Raw genomic sequence first — 19,818 nt, 5'->3', positions numbered from 1 at the left:
TGAAGGGGTTTGCCACCACATAAGAATGACAATATCAACCAACCCACCTTGCAAGAGCTCCCAGGGACTAAATAATCATCCAAAGAGTGGATGGACATGGACTGACCTATATATAGCTCCAGCTATATATGTAGCAGAGAATGACTCTTCTGGGCATCAATGGGAGGAGAAACCCTTGGTTCTGTCAAAGCTCAATGTTCCAGTGTCGCTGAATGTCAAGATGGGGAGGCAGAAGAGTGTGAGTGAGTGGGGGGGATAGGGGATGGAATAGGGTGTTTCTGGAGGGGAAACAGGGAAAGGATATAACATTTGAAATGTAAATAAAAATATCAAATTAAAAAAAAGTGATTACAGTGTTTATTACTATTTTGTAAAAAGTTTCCTATGAATTCTATCTAAGAAAAAGATCCTAAGTGGATAAAGGAAACTATTCTTTTAATTAGTGTAGAGGAAAATACTCTTTTAAGGTAAAAAAGAACATTTCCTCAGGACAGGAAAAAGAAAATATTCTCTCATCTCTTTGTCCTCAGTTCTTATACATCTTTCACTACTTATACATCATGTAACATGTTCACATGCTACAAAGTTCATCACCAGTTCACACAAAATATCAAATCATAAATTGAAATAGATGTTTACAACAGAGAATGTTTATATGCATATCCATTAGGAATAGTTTTCTGGCTAAACATCCTTCACCTATTATAGCTTCAAAGGCTCACTGAAGGTTTAAAACTTTAACTAAGTTATTTTTGGAGTTTTTGCATGAATAATACCCATCAGTATTTTATCTTCTGCCATAGCACCTATTATAAATCATTAGTTCCATTTTTATGACATTTGGTTAATTATTTTACAGCTTCTTGGGATGTTCTCTAGAAGAATGTCTGAGTAAAAGATAGTCTCTTACTATCTAAAAGCCCAAAATTGATGACACTTGTAAGACTGGCAAAGTTTTCATTGCAGTTTTAAATATTAGAAAAGGACCTAATAGAAGTCCCCGTATAAAAGAATTTAATATTCACTGATATAATTTTACAAATTCTTATATAATTATTAAGACTTAAGAAGACATCTCTTTGTCCATATTGCATCACTACTGGAAAATAAAACTTCATAGATCTGCAGAGATCTGCTCCAAAGGTGTGAGCTAATATCTAGTTATTGTTATATATGTTTTATAATAACAGTAAAAGCATATTAATGGCAGAAATCTTTTCTAAAATTAATTCTCCTATGCCTTTGTCCAATAAGAGAGAACCTATTATAGATTATATAATAATTAGAAGCAGTTCATCTCAGGAAAATAACCTGCTAGTTATTAACTTGTCCCATTATTGCAGCTGTTATTCCTTCAACAAAAATTAAAAAAATTTTATGACAAAGCTCTTAATCAGTTACTTTTATAGGATTACCAGCCATTATCCACAGAGGAGCCTGATGCAAACAACTACTGTGTACTCCTATGGTGAAAGTCAGCTAAACCCAGAAATTGTCAATATCCCTAGACAGCAGGAACCTGTTTAAGAGATCTGATTCCCTGATTCCCTTTTACCAATAGCTTCCTGATTCTGGCTTTACCTCGCACTTTAGCAAAAGTAAAAGTATGTTGTCATGAGAAGTGGCTTTAATGTCAGCCTCCAAATCCAGCAATAATGTCACCCCTAGGAAACAAGGACTTTCTTGCCTCTGTTGCCATATAACTGCCACACACTCCAGGAGAATGACTCAACTGTATGTGGTGGTTCAAGTGATTCAGTCACCGAGCAATTAAAAGGCAGAGACCCTGACTCTTCTACCCTTATTCTTCCTCTTTCTTCTCTTCCCTGTTCTCTCCAATAAAGCCTTTTCTCATTGGGCTGTGTTGTTCTGGCATGATATGTCCAGATATGAGTCACATTCTTACACAACAGCCCAGTTGTAAAAAATATTTTTCCAGAGACATTTTAATAGACAAATTAATTACCGATTATTTATTGCCAATATATAACACAAGATTTGTGTGTCAGAAATTATCCTGAAAGATTTCAGAGAAGTTCATTTTTTAAATAAATATGTATTTTTCATATATATTACCTCTTTCATATGAAACATATTTTATAAAATTACGTGCAATTTAAATACATATAGTTTTAACTACTGTTCCTATATAGTATAAAATGAAACTCATTTTAATAATCTGCTTATAGAAGCTCAAATGTAAATAGTGACAATGGTAAAACAAAAACATTAAATTATAATTTATTAGGTTCAAATATTTGTTCATCATAATAAAAGTCTATACCCCATATCTATTACTTAGTAAATACCAAAACTAATTTAAATAAATAAACAAGTCACATATATTTTCTCAGCTGATTTAATTTTGACGTATTGCTTATTGCATATAATATTTTTTCCATCAAAATCTTGTGATTTTCACAAGCTTCTCATGACAACCAGAGTCCTGTAATATTTTAACTATTAACGTATCTTTTGGAACTGAGATTATAATTGGAAAGATCTTCTATTGTTCTATCTTATTCTCTTTTGTGTATACCTAATGATAGTATTTTTTCTGTTTTGTTCTTAACCAGCCACAAGCTCAGAAATACAAATTGTTATGCATCCCCCTGATCACAAAGGTGTAATGATGGAGTGTCATTCAGGCTGGTGGTTCCCAAAGCCTAAGATGGAATGGAGAGGCAGCACAGGAGAGATCATTCCAGATTCACCAGAATCCCATTCACAGGATGAAAACAAATCATACAACATGACAATGACCCTTGTAATTAAAGCCTATTCCCATTCTAATGTCACCTGCTACCTTCAAAACCCTGTAACTCACCACGAAGAAAGCATAAGTATTGTCATACCAGGTAAAATGTGTGTTTTTCCTTTAGTAACAACCATTGTCATGCATTCTTATTATTCTATTCCTTCTTGACTTGGTTTCTGAGGACTTACTTTTCTCTTGGTCTTATTAATCATTTAGTGTGGCATCTCTTATTTTGATGTATTATTTTCAACACTCTGAATCCTTGACTATTATAGTTTTGATTTTGGTCATTACAATAAAACATCATGATCATATATAAGTGCGGTGTGGAAGGAGTCTATCTCCTTTTATCTCATGGCTTTACATACCAAGAGAATTCTAAGAGTTCTTAAAGTTATATTTTTTCATTTCTACTGTCATCTGAAAACCAAAAAGTCTAATACATATCAGAAAATTAGCATGTCAAAACTAATTTCATTGATAATCACATGACTGCTTAATTTACTGCAGTGTAGTAGGATTTTATATTTTCAGTTTCTCCGAACCAAATCATTCCCATGAATTCCATTTTCTATCACATTCACATATACAGACTTATAATGCAGCTCTTCCTTAAAATATATCCACATAGTTGTTCGAGTCAAGTAGTACTAACGATGGCAATTTAGTCGCATATTCTAAAAAGTACAATAGGAAGCAAACCTGATGATAAATCTAAAAAATAAAAATGTGACACACAGATAAAACCATCACAGTAATAACTGGATGCTCATAAATCATCACTTCTCACTATCCATTTTTGTTATCTAAGTCTTAATTGTGCTATAGTAATAAGAAATAATGCCTTAAAAGTCTCTTGGTTCTAATCCAGTTTATGATGGTAAATCTTGTACTTAAGAGATAGGATTTTAGTACCCTGGAATTATTCTCTATTTTCTTATCCAATATTTAACTCTTTCCCCCTGGTAACTACATTGTCTCACCATCTACCTCTTTCTATCTCCAATTTTTCTACCCACACATCATATAGATAAGTTTTACCTAAATATTATTGATCTAGCAGTTTTCTCTTCCAGAATATTGTAAATAAAACTTTCTTTCCTTATCCACTTTAACTACATATTCAAGTCTCAATCCTAATAATTATCAACTTGATAACCCACCTGAACTACATAACTTGCCTTCATCCATGCATCTGAGGGTCTCTCTTTCTTTACCCTTTTAACTCTACTTTCTTTCTCTCATTAATTTTTTCTTTTATCTATTATACAACTATACCTTTATGCTAGTTCTTTAAGTCTAAGTCCTTTACAAAAAAATAAATCCTTGCTGGTTTTATTTGGCAACCTGTATAACTGATTTAAGTACTAGGTGGCATGTTGTAATTAATGAAACAGTACTTGATGTTTGGATCAAATTAAACGAACAATGCGCTGTAAAAACCATCATTTTATGGTTTTCATCCATAAAATATAGCTATATATTATCTGGAAGAGACAATTAAAAAGACTAAATTTACTAATTTATTAGAATGGTTTTACATGTGCATGTGTGTATATTTACCTATGTATAAAAATCTATAAAACACATATATGTGTATATAAATAATGAAGAAAATTATTTAGTCTTTCAATTAATAAAAAGTATATTTTACAATGAAATATCTTTATATTTCTTTATAATATCTTTAAGCATTTGGATTCCAAACATCATAATTAAAATAATTGTAATTAATACAAAATTTAGAGATTGTGTTGCAGTTTAGGAAATATAGGATTTATTCATATTTTACATTCACTGAACAGAAAACCTGAAGATGAATGACACAAAAAAGTCTTGATCATATTTAATCATCACATAGAAATTTGCAACTGATTGACTGGTAATTGTCTTGCAAAATTCCACTCTGATATTATTGCTTTATATGAGATTAGAATTTATCTAAAAACAGAACTAATTCTTGTGAATTACATGTAAGAAAGTAAAAGCTAAATGTAGGTATTGCACAAGGAACAAATATTCAAAATGATGTAGGAGAAGTCATGGTATCTCTAAATCAACATCCTGTTAGACATGAAATGTTTTAGACAGTATAGAATTTTTATGTAAAATTATAAAAATTTATATACATAACAGAAAAGGAAAACATACACAAACTTAAGTCTCTCTATATATTCAGTATCAGCAGTCCAACATTCAGCTAGCACATTAAAGTGAGAAATCAAAATAATGTGATGTTTCAAACAGTAGTATGCATGAAGTTGGACTGACTTTATGCTAAAGCTTGGAAGTCTACATCTGAGCATTAGGTGAAATTTTGATATTAATATGCTCTAAGAGGGGAAAAGCCTCTTTTACCAAAGAAGTTTATGAGGCAGGATAGATGGGAAGAATTTAGGGAACTGACCTGTACATACCTCTATTTCAGCCTCATTCTAAATTCTACCTGGCTTACTTTTACTCTGGTCATATTTTGCTCTTTGCACAACTCATTATAACTACCTCGCTATGCTTGCCTATCCCTAAAATTCCATGAAGTAGTCTTTTAAATAGTAACATGCATCAAATGAGCCAGCATTTCTAAATAAGTATATCCATACCAAGGTTTCTCAATGGTAAGATTTATTACTCATTATTTTAGGTGAACTGTTTCCAGTGAAAAGGGTTTGGATAATGTTTACTTTGCTGATTTTCATCCATATGACTTACAATTTTGAAGAGTGCCTAATACATGGTAAGTTGGGATGAGTGGTGGGGAGCTTAAGTAAAAGGAAGAGAAGTAGTTCAAACTACCCAATAAATGCTACCAAAATCAGTTTTGATAGGCAGTGTTAAATTTCTTAGTTACATGATATATACGTCCTTACAGATATTTTGATCTTATATCTGCTGCCTTTGCTATAGGAGTTTCTCCAAATGTTGTTTTTTTAACATTGAGTTAAAGTTATGCTAATCAAGTCAAAACCAGATTTATTGTGCTGATTGCAATCCAAGTTGTATATGTAATCTTCATGCTGCTGTAAATGATTTAGAAATACAGCTATCTACCTTTGAATCATCCAAATACAATAATCTATCTTTGTATCATCCAGGGAAGAGTAAGTATTTCTCATTCATAATGAAGTAAGCAATCCCAAATAAACTCGGTTGAAGACTGCTGTAGATTTTAATGGTCTCCTCTGCCTGTCCTGGGTGCCTTTGTGAAGGGAATAAAGTTTTTTTTTTTTTTTTTTTTTTTTGTCTGTTTTGGATTATTTGTAGAGGAATAATTACCTATCTTTAAAAATTTACAGTGTGGTGATAATCAATCTGAAAGTATGGCTTTATGCATTCCAAACCCAATATCTACACATTTTCCCTTGTGAAAAGGAATGAGGAGCCTTTTATCAGTAGTGACAGTTGCATGCTCAATGGGATGAGGTATAAATCGTGCATTCAAGTCTGAGATATCTGAGATTAAGGCATCATGGAACAGGATATTATTAGTGTGTGTGAATGTATTACTTTTCATGACATATAGAGGAAGGCTGAGTAGTTGAATAGATTGTAATTCATATGAGTATGGAAATATACTTCAAATGCATGTTTAGCTGTATATTGCAATACAAAAAATAAACTCATATCTTAGAAAATAATAAGAAACCACTGGCTGCTTTACTTTTGGTGATGAAAATGAAAAGGAGATGTGTTTTTTTTATTGAATTCTTAAGTTTGCATTTCAAATATTATCCCCTTTCCAAGTTTCTCATCTCCAAAATCCCTGTTGCACTCCCCTCTTCTTGATTCTATGAGGGTGCTTCAGTACTCACCCACACACTTCCTACTGCCTCCCTGATCTGACATTCCCCTACACTGGAGCATTAAGCCCTAACAGGACCAAGGGCCTCTCCTCCCATTTACACCTGACAAGGATATCCTTTCCTCCTTATGAGGATGGAGCCCTGCATTCGAACAGATGTATTTTTTGGTTGGTGGTTTAGTTTGTGGGAAATCTGAGGTGTCTGGGTGCTTGATACTGGTATTCTTCCTATGGGGTTAAAAACCCTTTTAACTTCTTTAGTCCTTTCTTTAACTCATCCATTGGGATCAGGTTTTCAGTCCAATGGTTGACTGTTAGCATCCACGTTTGTATTTGTCAAACTCTGGAGAGCCCCCAAGGAGACAGCTATATCAGACACTTGTCAGCATGCAATTCTTGGCATTCACAATATTGTCAGTGTTTGCTAACTGGATTTGAGATGTATCCCCAAGAATTTCAGTCAGTGAATGGCTTTTTTTTCAGGCTTTGCTACAAACTTTGTTTGTGCATATTCTCCTGTGATTATTTTGTCTCCTTTCTAAGAAAGACTTAGGCATCCCTACTTTAGTCTTCCTATTTCTTGAGCTTTATGTGGTCTTGGGTAATTAGAGATTTTGAGCTAATATTCTCGTATCAGTGACTGCATACCATGTGCATTCTTTTGTGTCTAGGTTACCTCACTCAGGATTTTTCTATTTATAGACATTTGCCTAAGAATTTCACAAACTCATTGTTTTTAATACCTTAGTAGTACTCCATTATGTAAATATACCATTCCTGTACTGAAAAATATATGGGTTCATTCCAGCTTCTGTCTGTTATAAATAAGGCTGCCAAGAATATAGTAAAACATATGTCCTTGATATATGTTGGAAAACTTTTTTTGGTATATGACCAGGAGAAGTGTAGCTGAGTTCTCAAGGTAGTAATATGTCCAGTTTTCTAAGAAACCTCCCGAATGTTTTTAAGAGTGGTTGTAACAGCTTAAAATCCCACCAACAATGAAAGAGTGTTTTCCTTTCTCTACATCTTTACCAGCATGTGTTGTCAGCTAAGTCTGAGGTTTTTTTTTTTTTTTTTTTTTTTTTTTTTTTTTATCATAGCTATTCTGACTGGTGTGAGCTGGAATCTCAGGGTTGTTTTGATTTGCATTTCCCTGAGAACTAAGGATGTTGAAGATCTATTTAGGTGCTTCTCAGCCATTTGATATTCATCAGTTAAGAATCATGTTTATTTTTTTAGCTCAGAACATCATTTTTAACTGGGAATATTTGATTCTCTGGTATCTAATTTCTTGATATATGTATATACATGATATCACAATATTAGCCCTCTATTGGATGTGGAATTGCTAAAGATATTAGCTCAATCTGTTGGTTGTCATTTTGTTCTATTTACAGTGTCTCTTGCCTTATAGAAGCTTTGAAATTTTATGAAATCCCATTTGTCTATTGTTGATTTTAGAGCAAAAGCAATTGGTATTCTGTATATCAAATTTTTCCTTATGCCCATGTATTTGAGTCTTCCCCCCACATTCTTTTCTATTAGTTTCACTGTATTTGGTTTTATGTGTAGGCACTTGATCTACTTGAACTTAAGCTTTGTACAGCATAGTAAGAATGTGTCAATTTATATTTTTTTGCATGCTGATCGCCAGTTAAATCAGCACCATTTATTGAAAATGCTGTATTTTTTTCACTTCATGGTTTTAGCTGCTTTGTGAAAGATCAAGTGATCATTGCTATGTGGGTTTTTTTACCCCCAGGATTGAGGTATGATTTTTAAAAAAAGACAAGACCTCTGATTTTGACAAGAAGACATGATATAAAATGTAAGCCTACATTCTTAGGATCCAAGAGACAACACATGATGTAATTTATGTTGAAATATTAAATGTTCCAGGAATGGTATTTATATATGTCATTGAAAACTACTCCAGGTTTTATCAATTTCCCAAACACAGGAAATAACAGTAATTGAGCTTTCAAAATAATAGTAGGAGCAACTCCTAAGATGTCATTATACCTACACTGAAAATGGTTACCTAGGATGCTTGTGTGGGTAGATCATTGACCTTTTACTAAGAAAATATAATGGGAGCATGAGCATCTGGACCAAGAGCATCAAGAGGACAAATGTATAGATTAATTTGCTAGTCCATAGATATATCCTGCATTTAAAAAAAGAAAGGAGGCAAAATTAAGACTGATAACAGATTTTAAAGCAGGGATTGAAGAATTCAGCTTGTTATATAAGGCATGGCCTATGACAGTAATTGATATAAAAAGTACTTTTTTACTATCAACCTTGAGCAGCATGGTGTTGAAAGGTTGGCTTTCATTATACCTACATATAGCAATGCCAAACCTTAAAAAATATATTATCAGGATAATTTTAAACAAATAATGTTAAATAGTCGAACTCTATGTCAATATTTCATGCAATAACTGCTAGAAATAATTTTTCAATCATTTTCTGTATCTTTCTTTATCATTACATTGTTGATATTTATATGCCTGCTTTGCATTCAGATATTTTATAAAAAATATTTAAGGAATAACATTTTATTCTTTTATGCTGAGGGTGAAAAATTGATGTATTGGACTTCCATTCAGAGAGGCAATGCAGTGAATAATACTTGATGTCTTTGAATACATAAGTACATAAGAGTATATAAGAATATGGTATGCATCCATGGTATTGTTTAGTTCAGCTATAAATAATGACATTGTGATTTGTAGGACATAAATTAAATTCAATAGAAAATTAATATTTTACCTGATATAATTAAGAATTATATACTTTCATTATTCTCTTTTTGTAATTCAGAGGTTAGTAGAAACATGGAATTTTTTCTTACAACTTTAAAAACAAAGAGATACAAGTACAGATTTTTAAAAGCACTTTTAGCATAAAACTATATTAATATATTATGTCAGTGTTTGACTTTTTTAAAGGTTGGATAGTATGCATTGACATCTTACAACTTTTCATAAGCATAAAGTCCATATAAAACAAAACATAACAAAAATAGTCAAAGTTTTCTTGGTGTGTATACATTAAACATAATGATAATTAAGTACCAAAAATTGCCACAAGGCTATCTTCTTACCCCTTGAGTTGCTAATGATTTATGGACTAAGTGTACCCCACTCTGATTGGGTGCTATACACTTATTGTGTTGTCGTTTTATTTTTTCTACAAATTACTTTTCTACGAACGGCTTCTACTTTTTGGTCTTGCTTTTTTTTTGAGCTTCTTAAGATCTGTGAGTTGTTTCTTAGGTATTCAGAGCTTTCTGGGTGTACTATCTAATTATCAGTGACTGCCTATTATGTCTGTTCTTTTTTGATTGGGTTACCTCACTCAGGATGTTATTCTCTAGATACATCCATTTTCCTAAGAATTTCATAGTCATTGTTTCTAATAGCTGAGTAGTACTACATTGTGTAAATACACCACAATTTTTGTATCAATTTATCTACTGAAGGACATCTGGATTATTTCCAGTTTTGGCTATTATAAATAATGCTGCTATGAACATGTTGGAGCATGTGTCCTTATTGTATATTTGAGCATTTTGGGGGCATATGCCCAGAAAAGGAATAACTAGAACTTCAGGTAAGACTATGTCCATTTTTCTGAGGAATTGCCAGACTGATTTCCGGAGTTGCTGTACCAGCTTACAACCCCAACAAAAGTGGAGAAGTGTTCTGCTTTCTCTGCATCCTTGCCAGCATCTGCTGTCATCTGAGTTTCTCATCTTAGCCATTCTGACTGATGTGAGGTGTAATCTCAGTGTTGTTTTGATTTGCATTTCCCTGATGACTAAGGATGTTCGGCACTTCCTTAGATGCTTCTCACCCATTCAATATTCCTCAGTTGAGAATTTTTTGTTTAGTGCTGTACCCCATTTTTCAATAGGATTGTTTGGTTCTCTGGAGTCTAAATTCTGAGTTCTTTGTATATATTAGATATTAGACTTGTGTCAGATGTGGAATTGGTAAAGATATTGTCCCAAATGTTGGCTGCCATTTTGTTTTCTTGACAGTGTCCTTAGCCTTACAGAAATTTTGCAATCTCATTAAGTCCCGTTTCTCGATCCTTGGTCTCAAAGCACAAGCCATTGGTGTACTGTTCAGAAAAATTTCCCCTTTGCCTATGTGTTCTAAGGTTTGCCCCACTTTCTTTTCTAATAGTTTCAGTGTACCTAGTTTAAAGTGGAAATCTTTGATCCACTTGCACTTGAGCTTTGAAAAAGGAGATAAGAAAGGGTCTATTTTCATTCTTCTTTGTGCTGACTGTCAGTGGAACCAAAATCATTAAAGAGGCTGTCCTTTTTTCCATTGAAAATTTTCAGGTCCTTTGTCAAAAATCAACTGACCATATGTTACTTGTCCTTTTTTCCTTACTGATTTTAGTATTCTTCCTTTGTGTTGAACACTTGTTATTTTGATTATTATGTTTAAGGAAGAGTTTCTTTTCTGGTCCCATCTATTTGAGATTCTGTAGGCATCTTTTGTGCTCCTGGTTATCTTATTCTTAAGGGTAGGGAAGATTTTTCTATGATTTTATTGAAGATATTTACCGTGTCTTTTAGTATATATTTCTAATCCTGTGCTATTCCTATTATCCTTAGGTTTGGTCTTCTAATTGTGTCCTGTATTGTTTTGTACTTTTTGGGTTAGGAGCTTTTTGGTTTGTGCTTTGTCTGTGTTTTCTATGTTGTCTTTGGCCCCTGAGATTCTCTCTTCTTTCTCTTGTAGTCTGTTGGTCATGCTTGCATTTGTGACTCCTGATTTCTTTTTTAAGTTTCCATTTCCAGGGTTATCTCTTTTTATGTTTTCTTTATTGTTTCTATTTCCCTGTTCAATTCCTTCATCTGTTTGGTTGTGTTTTTCTGTAGTTCTTTGAGTGATTTTTGTGTTTCCTCTTTAAATGCTTTTATTCGTTTATATGTGTCCTCCTGTGCTTTCTAAAGTGAGTTATTCATGTGGTTCTTGAAGATCTCCATCATCATCGTGAAGCATGATTTCAAGTCTGAGTCTTCTTTTTCTGCAGTGTGTAGCAATCCACTGCTTGCTGTGGTAGGAGAGCTGGGTTTTGATGTTGTTAGGTTGTCATGGTTTCCATATCTTAAGTTCTTTTTTTTGCCATCTTTTTATCTGTGTTTATATGTGGTCTTGTTGTCAGTGATTGGCACCTGTCTCTACTGTGGATCCGAGAGCCTATGGGTTCAGGAAGAAAATTACTTCTGAGTGTTCTGCTTTTAGTGGGCAATCAGTGAGTTCTGGTAGCATTGAACTCAGTTTTGTCTTTGTGGGCTCTGGTGTGGAAGCTCTTGAGAGGCTGTTCTGGGTGCTCAGCCCTCTGCCCACAGGTCCTGAGTACTACTGGCAGGATCCTGGCTCTTTCTCCAGGTCAAAACAGACTTTTTTAAGATAGCACAGTATTCTCTACTCTCTGAGAACTCCTAGTGTGCTCTCCTCAGGCCTATGTGCCAGGCATGCTTTCTTTTGATCCAGTCATAAGAGGACCTGTAGAACTGATTTTTAAGCAGTGCCTTTACCGGGCAGACCCCGGTTTCCACTGACAAGGACCTGTGCCTTATTGTGGGCTGCTGTGTTTAGTCTGTGAGCAATTGTTTTCTGGGAAGATCCTAAGTTTCTCTGCCAGAGGCCTGGCCTTTACTGTGAGCCAGAGTGATTCCTTTCCTGTGAGCACTTCCTTGCCCTCTCTGCACTTTGGTTACTTACCGCACAATCTTACCAGACCTATGTCCCCAGATCCCCTCTAGTCCAGGTGGCAAGTGGCCTGTGAAACATGGAGTTTTTAATATGTGTCATGGTAATATAAAAGAAATATTTTCTAGGAGGTAAAGAGAAGACAAGGGGAAAGAGAGACCAGAGACATTATGGAAAAGGAGCTAAAGAATGAATAAAAAAGGAAGCATGTCTGTGGGTTGATGTCTATATGCAGGTGAGGGCAGACACAAGATAAAGGAAGGGCTGTGATTGTGTTGTGAAAAAGAAAGGTGGCATAGAGTTCTTTAGAAGCAGATGAGACAGTAGAGAGGGGAAGAAAAATAGAAGCTGGAGAGGACAAGAATGACCTAGCTCCATGTGGTTGAAATAACCACAAGTAGATAGGAATATCATATATAATATGGATAATTACAGGAAAGTTTGACTTATCTAGTTAGACAGTTTATATCATTTGACTCTGAATTTATTGTGTAGATATTTTTTTGGAGAGAGAATTTACAGATGTAAATACAATGACAAATTACAGGCATCTAGAGTTTTTAATTTTACCATGTTACTAGTTATTACTATAACTACAGGGGCAGATGCTGCAAATGTGAACCTCAAGATAGGCCAGGATTGCATGGAGCTAGTCATGGAGTCTGAGATTCCCAAGGACAGAAAGTAACTGGTAATAGTTTGTTATGGTGCCGTTTCTAATGGCTTACATTTTTTTTATTATTTACCGATACTATTCTCCACTTTAATTTCAAATGTGAAGAAAAATGAAGGTGAACAAAGATGATTAGAAAATATATTCACTTGAAATGTCTCATATTCAGAAGGAAGGATGAACCAAGTTACAACTTTGGTAAAAAGCCCCATTTGGAATAAAATTTTAGAAAATACTCAAAATTCATTATAAGGAGACCTCAAGCAATATTACAAGGCAATTGTGCTAAAAACTGTATGGTACTGGTAGAAAGATAGGCACCTGGATCAATAGAATAGAATAGAAGATCTAGAAATGAGCCCTCACATATATGATTATTTGATTTTTGACAAAGGAGCTGTAAACATTCAATAGAAAAAGGACAGCCTATTCAACAAATGGTGTTGGTCCAATTGCCACTTAGCATGCAGAAGAATGAAAATAGAATCTTTCTTAGCTCCTTGTGCAAAGCTCAAGTGAAAGTGGATCAAAGATCTTTATATTAGACCAGGTACACTAAAACTATTAGATGAAAAAGTAGGAAAAACCTTAGAACACATAGGCAAAGGAGAAAATTTCCTGAACAGAACACCAATGGCTGGTCCTCTAAGGTCAAAGATTGACAAATGGAACTTAATGAGATTTCAAAGTTTCTGTAAGTCTAAGGACACTTTCAAGAAAACAAAATGGCAGCCAACAGACTGGGAAATGATCTTTACCAATTCGACATCTGATAGAGGCCTAATATCCAAGGTATACAAAGAACTCAATAAGCTAGACACCAGAGAATCAAACAACCCTATTTAAAAATGGGGTACAGAACTAAAGTTCTCAATTGAGGAATATCAAATGGCTGAGAAACATTTAAGGAAATGCTTGACATCATTCTCCATCAGGGAAACGCAAATCAAAACAACCCTGAGATTCCACCTCACACCAGTCAGATTGGCTAAGATCAAAAATTCAGATGATGGCATATGCTGGCAAGGATGCAGAGAAAGAGGAACACTTCCACACTGTTGGTGGGGTTGTGAACTGGTACAACCACTCTGGAAATCAGTCTGTCGATTCCTCAGAAAATTGGACATAGTACTACCTGAAGACCCAGTTATTCCACTTCTGAGCATATACCCCAGAGAAGCTCCAACATACAACAAAGACACATGAACCACAATGTTCATAGCATCCCTATTTATAATAGCCAGAAGCTGGAGAGAGCACATATGTCCTTCAGTAAATGAATGGTTACAAAAATTGTGGTACATTTACACAATGGAGTACTACTCAGCTATCAGAAATGATGACTTTATGAAATTCTTAAGAAAATGGATGCATCTAGAGAATATCATTCTGAGTGAGATAACCCTGTCACAAATGAACAGACATAATATGCAGTCACTGATCATTGGATATTAATGCCAGAAAGCTCTGAACACCCCAGAAACAACTCACAGACTATATAAAATTCAAGAATAAACAAAGGCCAAAAAAGAAAAAGAAAAAGAAAAAGAAAATGGAAAACCATTATGCTTAATTTTTACACATCAAGAAAACTTTGAGTATATCCAGGTTACATCTTGTTTTACATGTGCTTTATGCTCATTGTTACTAGTAAGATTTTAATGCATACTATCGAACCTTAAAAAAAAAGTTAAGTACTGAGAAAAATGTTTTCTTATACTTTTATCCAAAAATGCTTAAAATCTGTACATTTATCTTTGTTTTTTAAAATAAAGTTCTTCAGTTTAAAATGAAAAATAAAATAAAATTCAGTTCCTCACCATTGGGGGAAAAAAAAACAAAAACAAAAATCCCTATCATCTCAAATTAATAGCTTCTTTTCCTATAATGTTGTTACATATATACATGTGTGTTTGTATATATACCCACAGATTCTTAATTATAACCTTAAACAGTATATTCATATACTTTTATGCAAAAATGGTGAAAATTTGTACATTTACTTTGTTTTTTACAATAAAGTAAAAAAAGAGAAAAAAAAAACGAGAGAAAAAAAAAAAGAAAAAAATAAAACCAAAACAAAACAAAACAAAAAAGAGACTGGAGAGATACGTTCCTGATATACATCTGTTTACAAATATATTTGTAATAAAGAATCTATGCATTGATTACTCATTTTTAAACAATTTCCTAGTGATTAATGAAGAATATACATTCTTCTTATTATTAAACATATTGTTATTTTAAAATAAGAAAGGAGAAAAAATGTAAGAAAATAATGTTAAATATTCACATCAATCATGATTTTCAATATTAGGACTGGAAAGACAAATTTTCTGTTATTTTTAGAATAGTCTGTATCTGAATAATTTAAAAGTTTGAAGACTTTAAAATAAAAGTTAATTTTTCAGAACATAGCTTATTGTGAGACATAGAAACATATAAGATAATCTTGGTAACACAGAATAGGAGAAACAGTAATATAATTATTCATTCTGCATGACCTGAGGCAATCCAAGGACTTTGGTCTGTATGGACTAACTTGCAGGAGACACTTTTATTACTACCAACAGCCATGATTCTCATAATTATCAGGTATTGGAAAATAATATCAAATGGATAGGCATCACCAAAGATATTTTTCTTTTATAAAGGAGGTGGTCAGTGCCCAATTTACAATGGTGGTTATTGCTTGTTTATAACAACTCATTGTAAAAAACAACAATTTGATCCTTTCTTTGAACTTAAAAAATTTTGAGCTCAAAATAGAATGTTATCTTTGAGAGGAAGAAACAGTTTTTTTTCAGGAATATTCAACCCTAATATGTACTCTAAAAAGAACACAATCTATATATTTTATTTATATGCTATATGCATATTTTGGGCATATCTATTACTGTACTAATTTATTCCCTAGCTATAATACACAGCTAATTGCAGTTTCTCCAAGCCATGGTCCCTTCTGATTCATGAAAATTTCCTTCTTCTTTTACTCTATCCTTATTCCTGCTCTATGTGCACCTCCCATTCAAGACTTGACTCCTAACTTTCTCTTCCTCTCCCAATTATATTCTCTAGCCTTTTATTTCCATGTTATAAAAGAAAGAATTTTCACATGCCATCATCCATGTACATGATGGCTTGCTCATAAGAGGTAACCCCTCTTGAGGAACCCGTATTTACATTAGAATACAAACAACATCTCAATAACCCACATTCCCCACACTTTTGTCCAATTACAGACGATTTCTTTCATAGTATGAAACAATGCACCATTAGAACTATTTTTAAACAATTGTAAAATAATTACATTCATATTACATATGCATTATATTCAAAAGTCTGGCCTGTCCATATGTGGTAACTAGATGAGATTTTTAAACATATATACTATTTTTATGAGTTTACAATTCTGTACCTAATTTTTCTTCTAATTTTACTTATATTATCATCCTAAAGCAGTCTTTTCAAATCTAGATTATATTCAATTCTAAACAACTTAAGACTATTTGTGATCCTATAACTATTTTTCAACCCTTTAAGGGATTTGAGAAGTGATTAAATATTACCTCAGTATGCAAGAAGCACAAAGACACAGCTTCAAAATGACAGAAATCACAGATGTCTGACCACTTGAACATTCCCCCAACATTTTTATAACTTTAGAGCCTCTACCTTAAGCTTCTGATCCAGCACCTGACATATCTTAAGTAAAGCAGATATTATGAAAGATCAGTTTACTATGCTTTCACAGAGCTTAACAGTTGACTACCTGTCTGCATTTGTATGTTTTTGGCAGTGTTTTGTCTGTAGATGAATTTAGGACATTCCTTGCCCAGTGGCTAGCTTACCACAGTTGACACCTCTTCCCCTCAAGATATTGATGCCCTATATCTTTTTTGAAAATGAATGGGGTAGTGTTAGGAGCAGATATGTCTTGTAGTCAAATGATCCTTTAAAATGAAATAACATTAAATGTGATATTTTGTAGAGCTCTGATGCTTTTGAAGATACAAACACACATACACACATATTTCAAACATTGATTATTTTTACCTATTTACTATGTGAATAACCTTGAAAAAATATTGTAATTAACTCAATTAGAACCTGATATGTCTGGGAGTTTTACTATATGAGTATAAACATCCATTATTTAAGCACCCTAAACAGTTTGTAGCAGCAGCTATTAAAAGAACTATGTCTAAGCCTTGGAACCTTAAATGAGTTGCATAGGCACAATGCCTACTTATGAGTAACAAAATTGACTTTAAATTTAATATTATTTTAGAAACATTTATATGAATGAAAATTTTATACCTTTATCAATAACCAAAATTTTGTACTCATGTAACAAAATATAAATTTAATTTTGCATAAAAATATAGCAATTTCTAAGAATGAAGGTTTTAACTATAAAGTGTTTTGTTTATGAATAAATTTAATGATCCCTATTTGTCTAATTCCTTATAAAATTAGCATATTCCCATTTTCTATTTTTACCTCCTTCACATTACCTAAAAAATAAGGTTAGAGAACAGGAAAGAACAGATAGCAATGCCTGGGTCTAACCTCTCTATTTTGTTTCCTACCTGTCCAGTATTTTAATTATTTGTAAATTATCACTTAACATGACAACTTATTTGTAATTTGTAAAATAAACAAAAACAGACACCCCAAATTAATGGAGTGGGACAACAATTATGATTACTTCATGTTGAACTGGGATAAAGAATTCCTTTTTGGACGAAGCCAAAATATTATCAAAAATGGTTAGTCTTAAGAAAGATACCTGTAGCATTTGTTGTTCAGTCTCTGTATGCTGAAAGAGTTCAGCTATTACCTGATTTCATGATTAGAACTACTTCAAAGTCTATCTGAACCAAGATCATCAGGAATCAGCAGCCATTCCTGATCTGTTCTGGAAAAAGCATCAGTTGATGTAGGATCAGGGAAAGAGTTGGAACAGAAGAAAATTTCAGCATCTCTGAGGGTAAATCTTGGTGTTTCATTTTGCACAATATGAACCTTGCAACCAATATATAGTTCTATAAAGATATTTGTATGGTACACAAGTTAGTAAAGAATGAATTTTTGATTCTTGCTTGAGCTGGTGAAAGACTTTTTATGTGTCAATTTGATCAATAAACAATTGTAATAAATCTTTGTTCATTCCATATGAATGGATAACATGATAAATTTTGATGATTTTGTATTTAACAAGGCTGTGTATAGCTGAAGTTTTGTTCCAAGGCTGCTTTCTTTTCCTAGTGCAATTATCATGAGACACATGAAGTTTAATGAAACTCTATTTGCAGATTTTATTCTATAGTTGGTGTGAGATTACATGTATCAATGTAGGAGTTATATAAAATAAGTAATTAGAATCATGAAATAAAAGTCATGCAAACAGCATCACAGCATCAATGTATATCTTCATACTGATTCTGTGAGCTCACTAAGAAATTTGGATATCCAGGGATCATTAGGCTATATAATAGTGACAGGAAGTGCATATCAGCAGGAAGAAGCAATTCTGCAATAAAGTATTTGAGGGCCCTGCATATCAGAGTACAGTGATTCCAGGAATACAAAATGGTGGACCATCTCAACAAAACCATGATGCTTGCCCTAGCCTTTCCTAGAAGTCTTCTGAAATGAGGCCAATTCATAATTGTTTTATAGATTTGAAAAAGAAGTCATACAAATAAAAGTTTGGAATTTTTTGTAAGCTACCACAAGGAACTAAAATGAACAAAATTCACTGTTAGGAGACCAAAGGATGTTAGATCAAAGGTTACATTTTATGGGGGAAATTACTCTCTAGAAAGCCCTAAATCCTCATGAACCAAAGAGGCTATTTTAATTCTTCTTGGTTATGCCAAATCTAGATGATACATGCCTAATATTAAATTCACTAAATCCTCACCCTACAATACATAAAAAGCAAAAACATGGAGAGAATAGAGCTGGAAACTTTTTCCATGTGTGACAGCATTCATAGTTTCAGAAAATTCAATGTAGACTAACATCGTTTTGATAAACAGATGATGAGTATCAATCAAACTAGATTTAAATAATTTCTATTTCTAGCCACAGAATACTTCTTTCCCTAGAAAATCTGTATTTGCCAATCAATGTCACGAATCAAATAATAACAGACTAATCTCCTATAAATTTGGGAATTTTATTTTATCATAAGAATTTAACTATCAGCCATAAAAGTGACAGATATTAACCATCTAGAAGTAAAGTTATTGTCATAAAATTATATCAAATTGATAAAAAAGCCAAAATAATTGTTGGAATGTTGTTTAATTTTTTCTTTAAGAACAAACATTACTTTCTAAAGAATTATGTAAAATCCCTAACAATTATTAAGCAAAGGAAAATTGAAATGATCAAGAAGTACACACAAATTAGAAATGTTGTGATTCTCATTGTGTGTAGAAAGCAATTTAAAAACACCTGGTAAAAAGATCTTTCAAGTAACTTGTCTGTAAGCTAATAGATATTAGTTCTAATCTGTAAGAGTTCTAATATATTAGATCACTTTACTACTAGAGTTCTCTGATGTCTGAGTGCCAAATGATTGAACAAAAGAAAATATAGTCATTTGCAAAGATTTTGCTTAGAAGCTTCTATAGGTCTTTAGTCTGGTAATCCTGGTACATTTATTTTATGATATTTGGTAATTTGCAAGAGAATTCTGAACAAAACATCTCTAATGGCAATGGTGGTTCTTTATTACCAAGAGAAAAAACTGTATATCTAAAAGTAGAATCCAGTGGAAATATGGCAATAGAAGAACTAATGGTCAGTTTGCATTTGAAAAGGTTGCATT

At 33.0% G+C, this 19,818-nt stretch overlaps 2 protein-coding genes across 2 annotated transcripts in view; both read left to right on the top strand.

The window, feature by feature from the left end:
- Positions 1-19,818, top strand: part of LOC308424281 (selection and upkeep of intraepithelial T-cells protein 10-like) — a gene marked incomplete at both ends in the record, with an annotated part of 362,337 nt that overhangs the window by 195,540 nt on the left and 146,979 nt on the right. The window lies entirely within an intron of this gene.
- The window catches only part of LOC308424902 (selection and upkeep of intraepithelial T-cells protein 2-like), a gene marked incomplete at both ends in the record, with an annotated part of 132,162 nt that overhangs the window by 26,026 nt on the left and 86,318 nt on the right, over positions 1-19,818 (top strand). The window contains one exon of the mRNA XM_080922103.1: positions 2,577-2,858. Within this exon, the coding sequence (XP_080778229.1) occupies positions 2,577-2,858 (282 nt within the window). The remainder of the gene's footprint in view (positions 1-2,576; positions 2,859-19,818) is intronic.

Source organism: Micromys minutus (genome assembly GCF_963924665.1).
Source record: "Micromys minutus genome assembly, chromosome: 9".
Classification (NCBI taxonomy): domain Eukaryota; kingdom Metazoa; phylum Chordata; class Mammalia; order Rodentia; family Muridae; genus Micromys; species Micromys minutus.
This window is presented reverse-complemented; position numbering and strand designations above follow the sequence as displayed.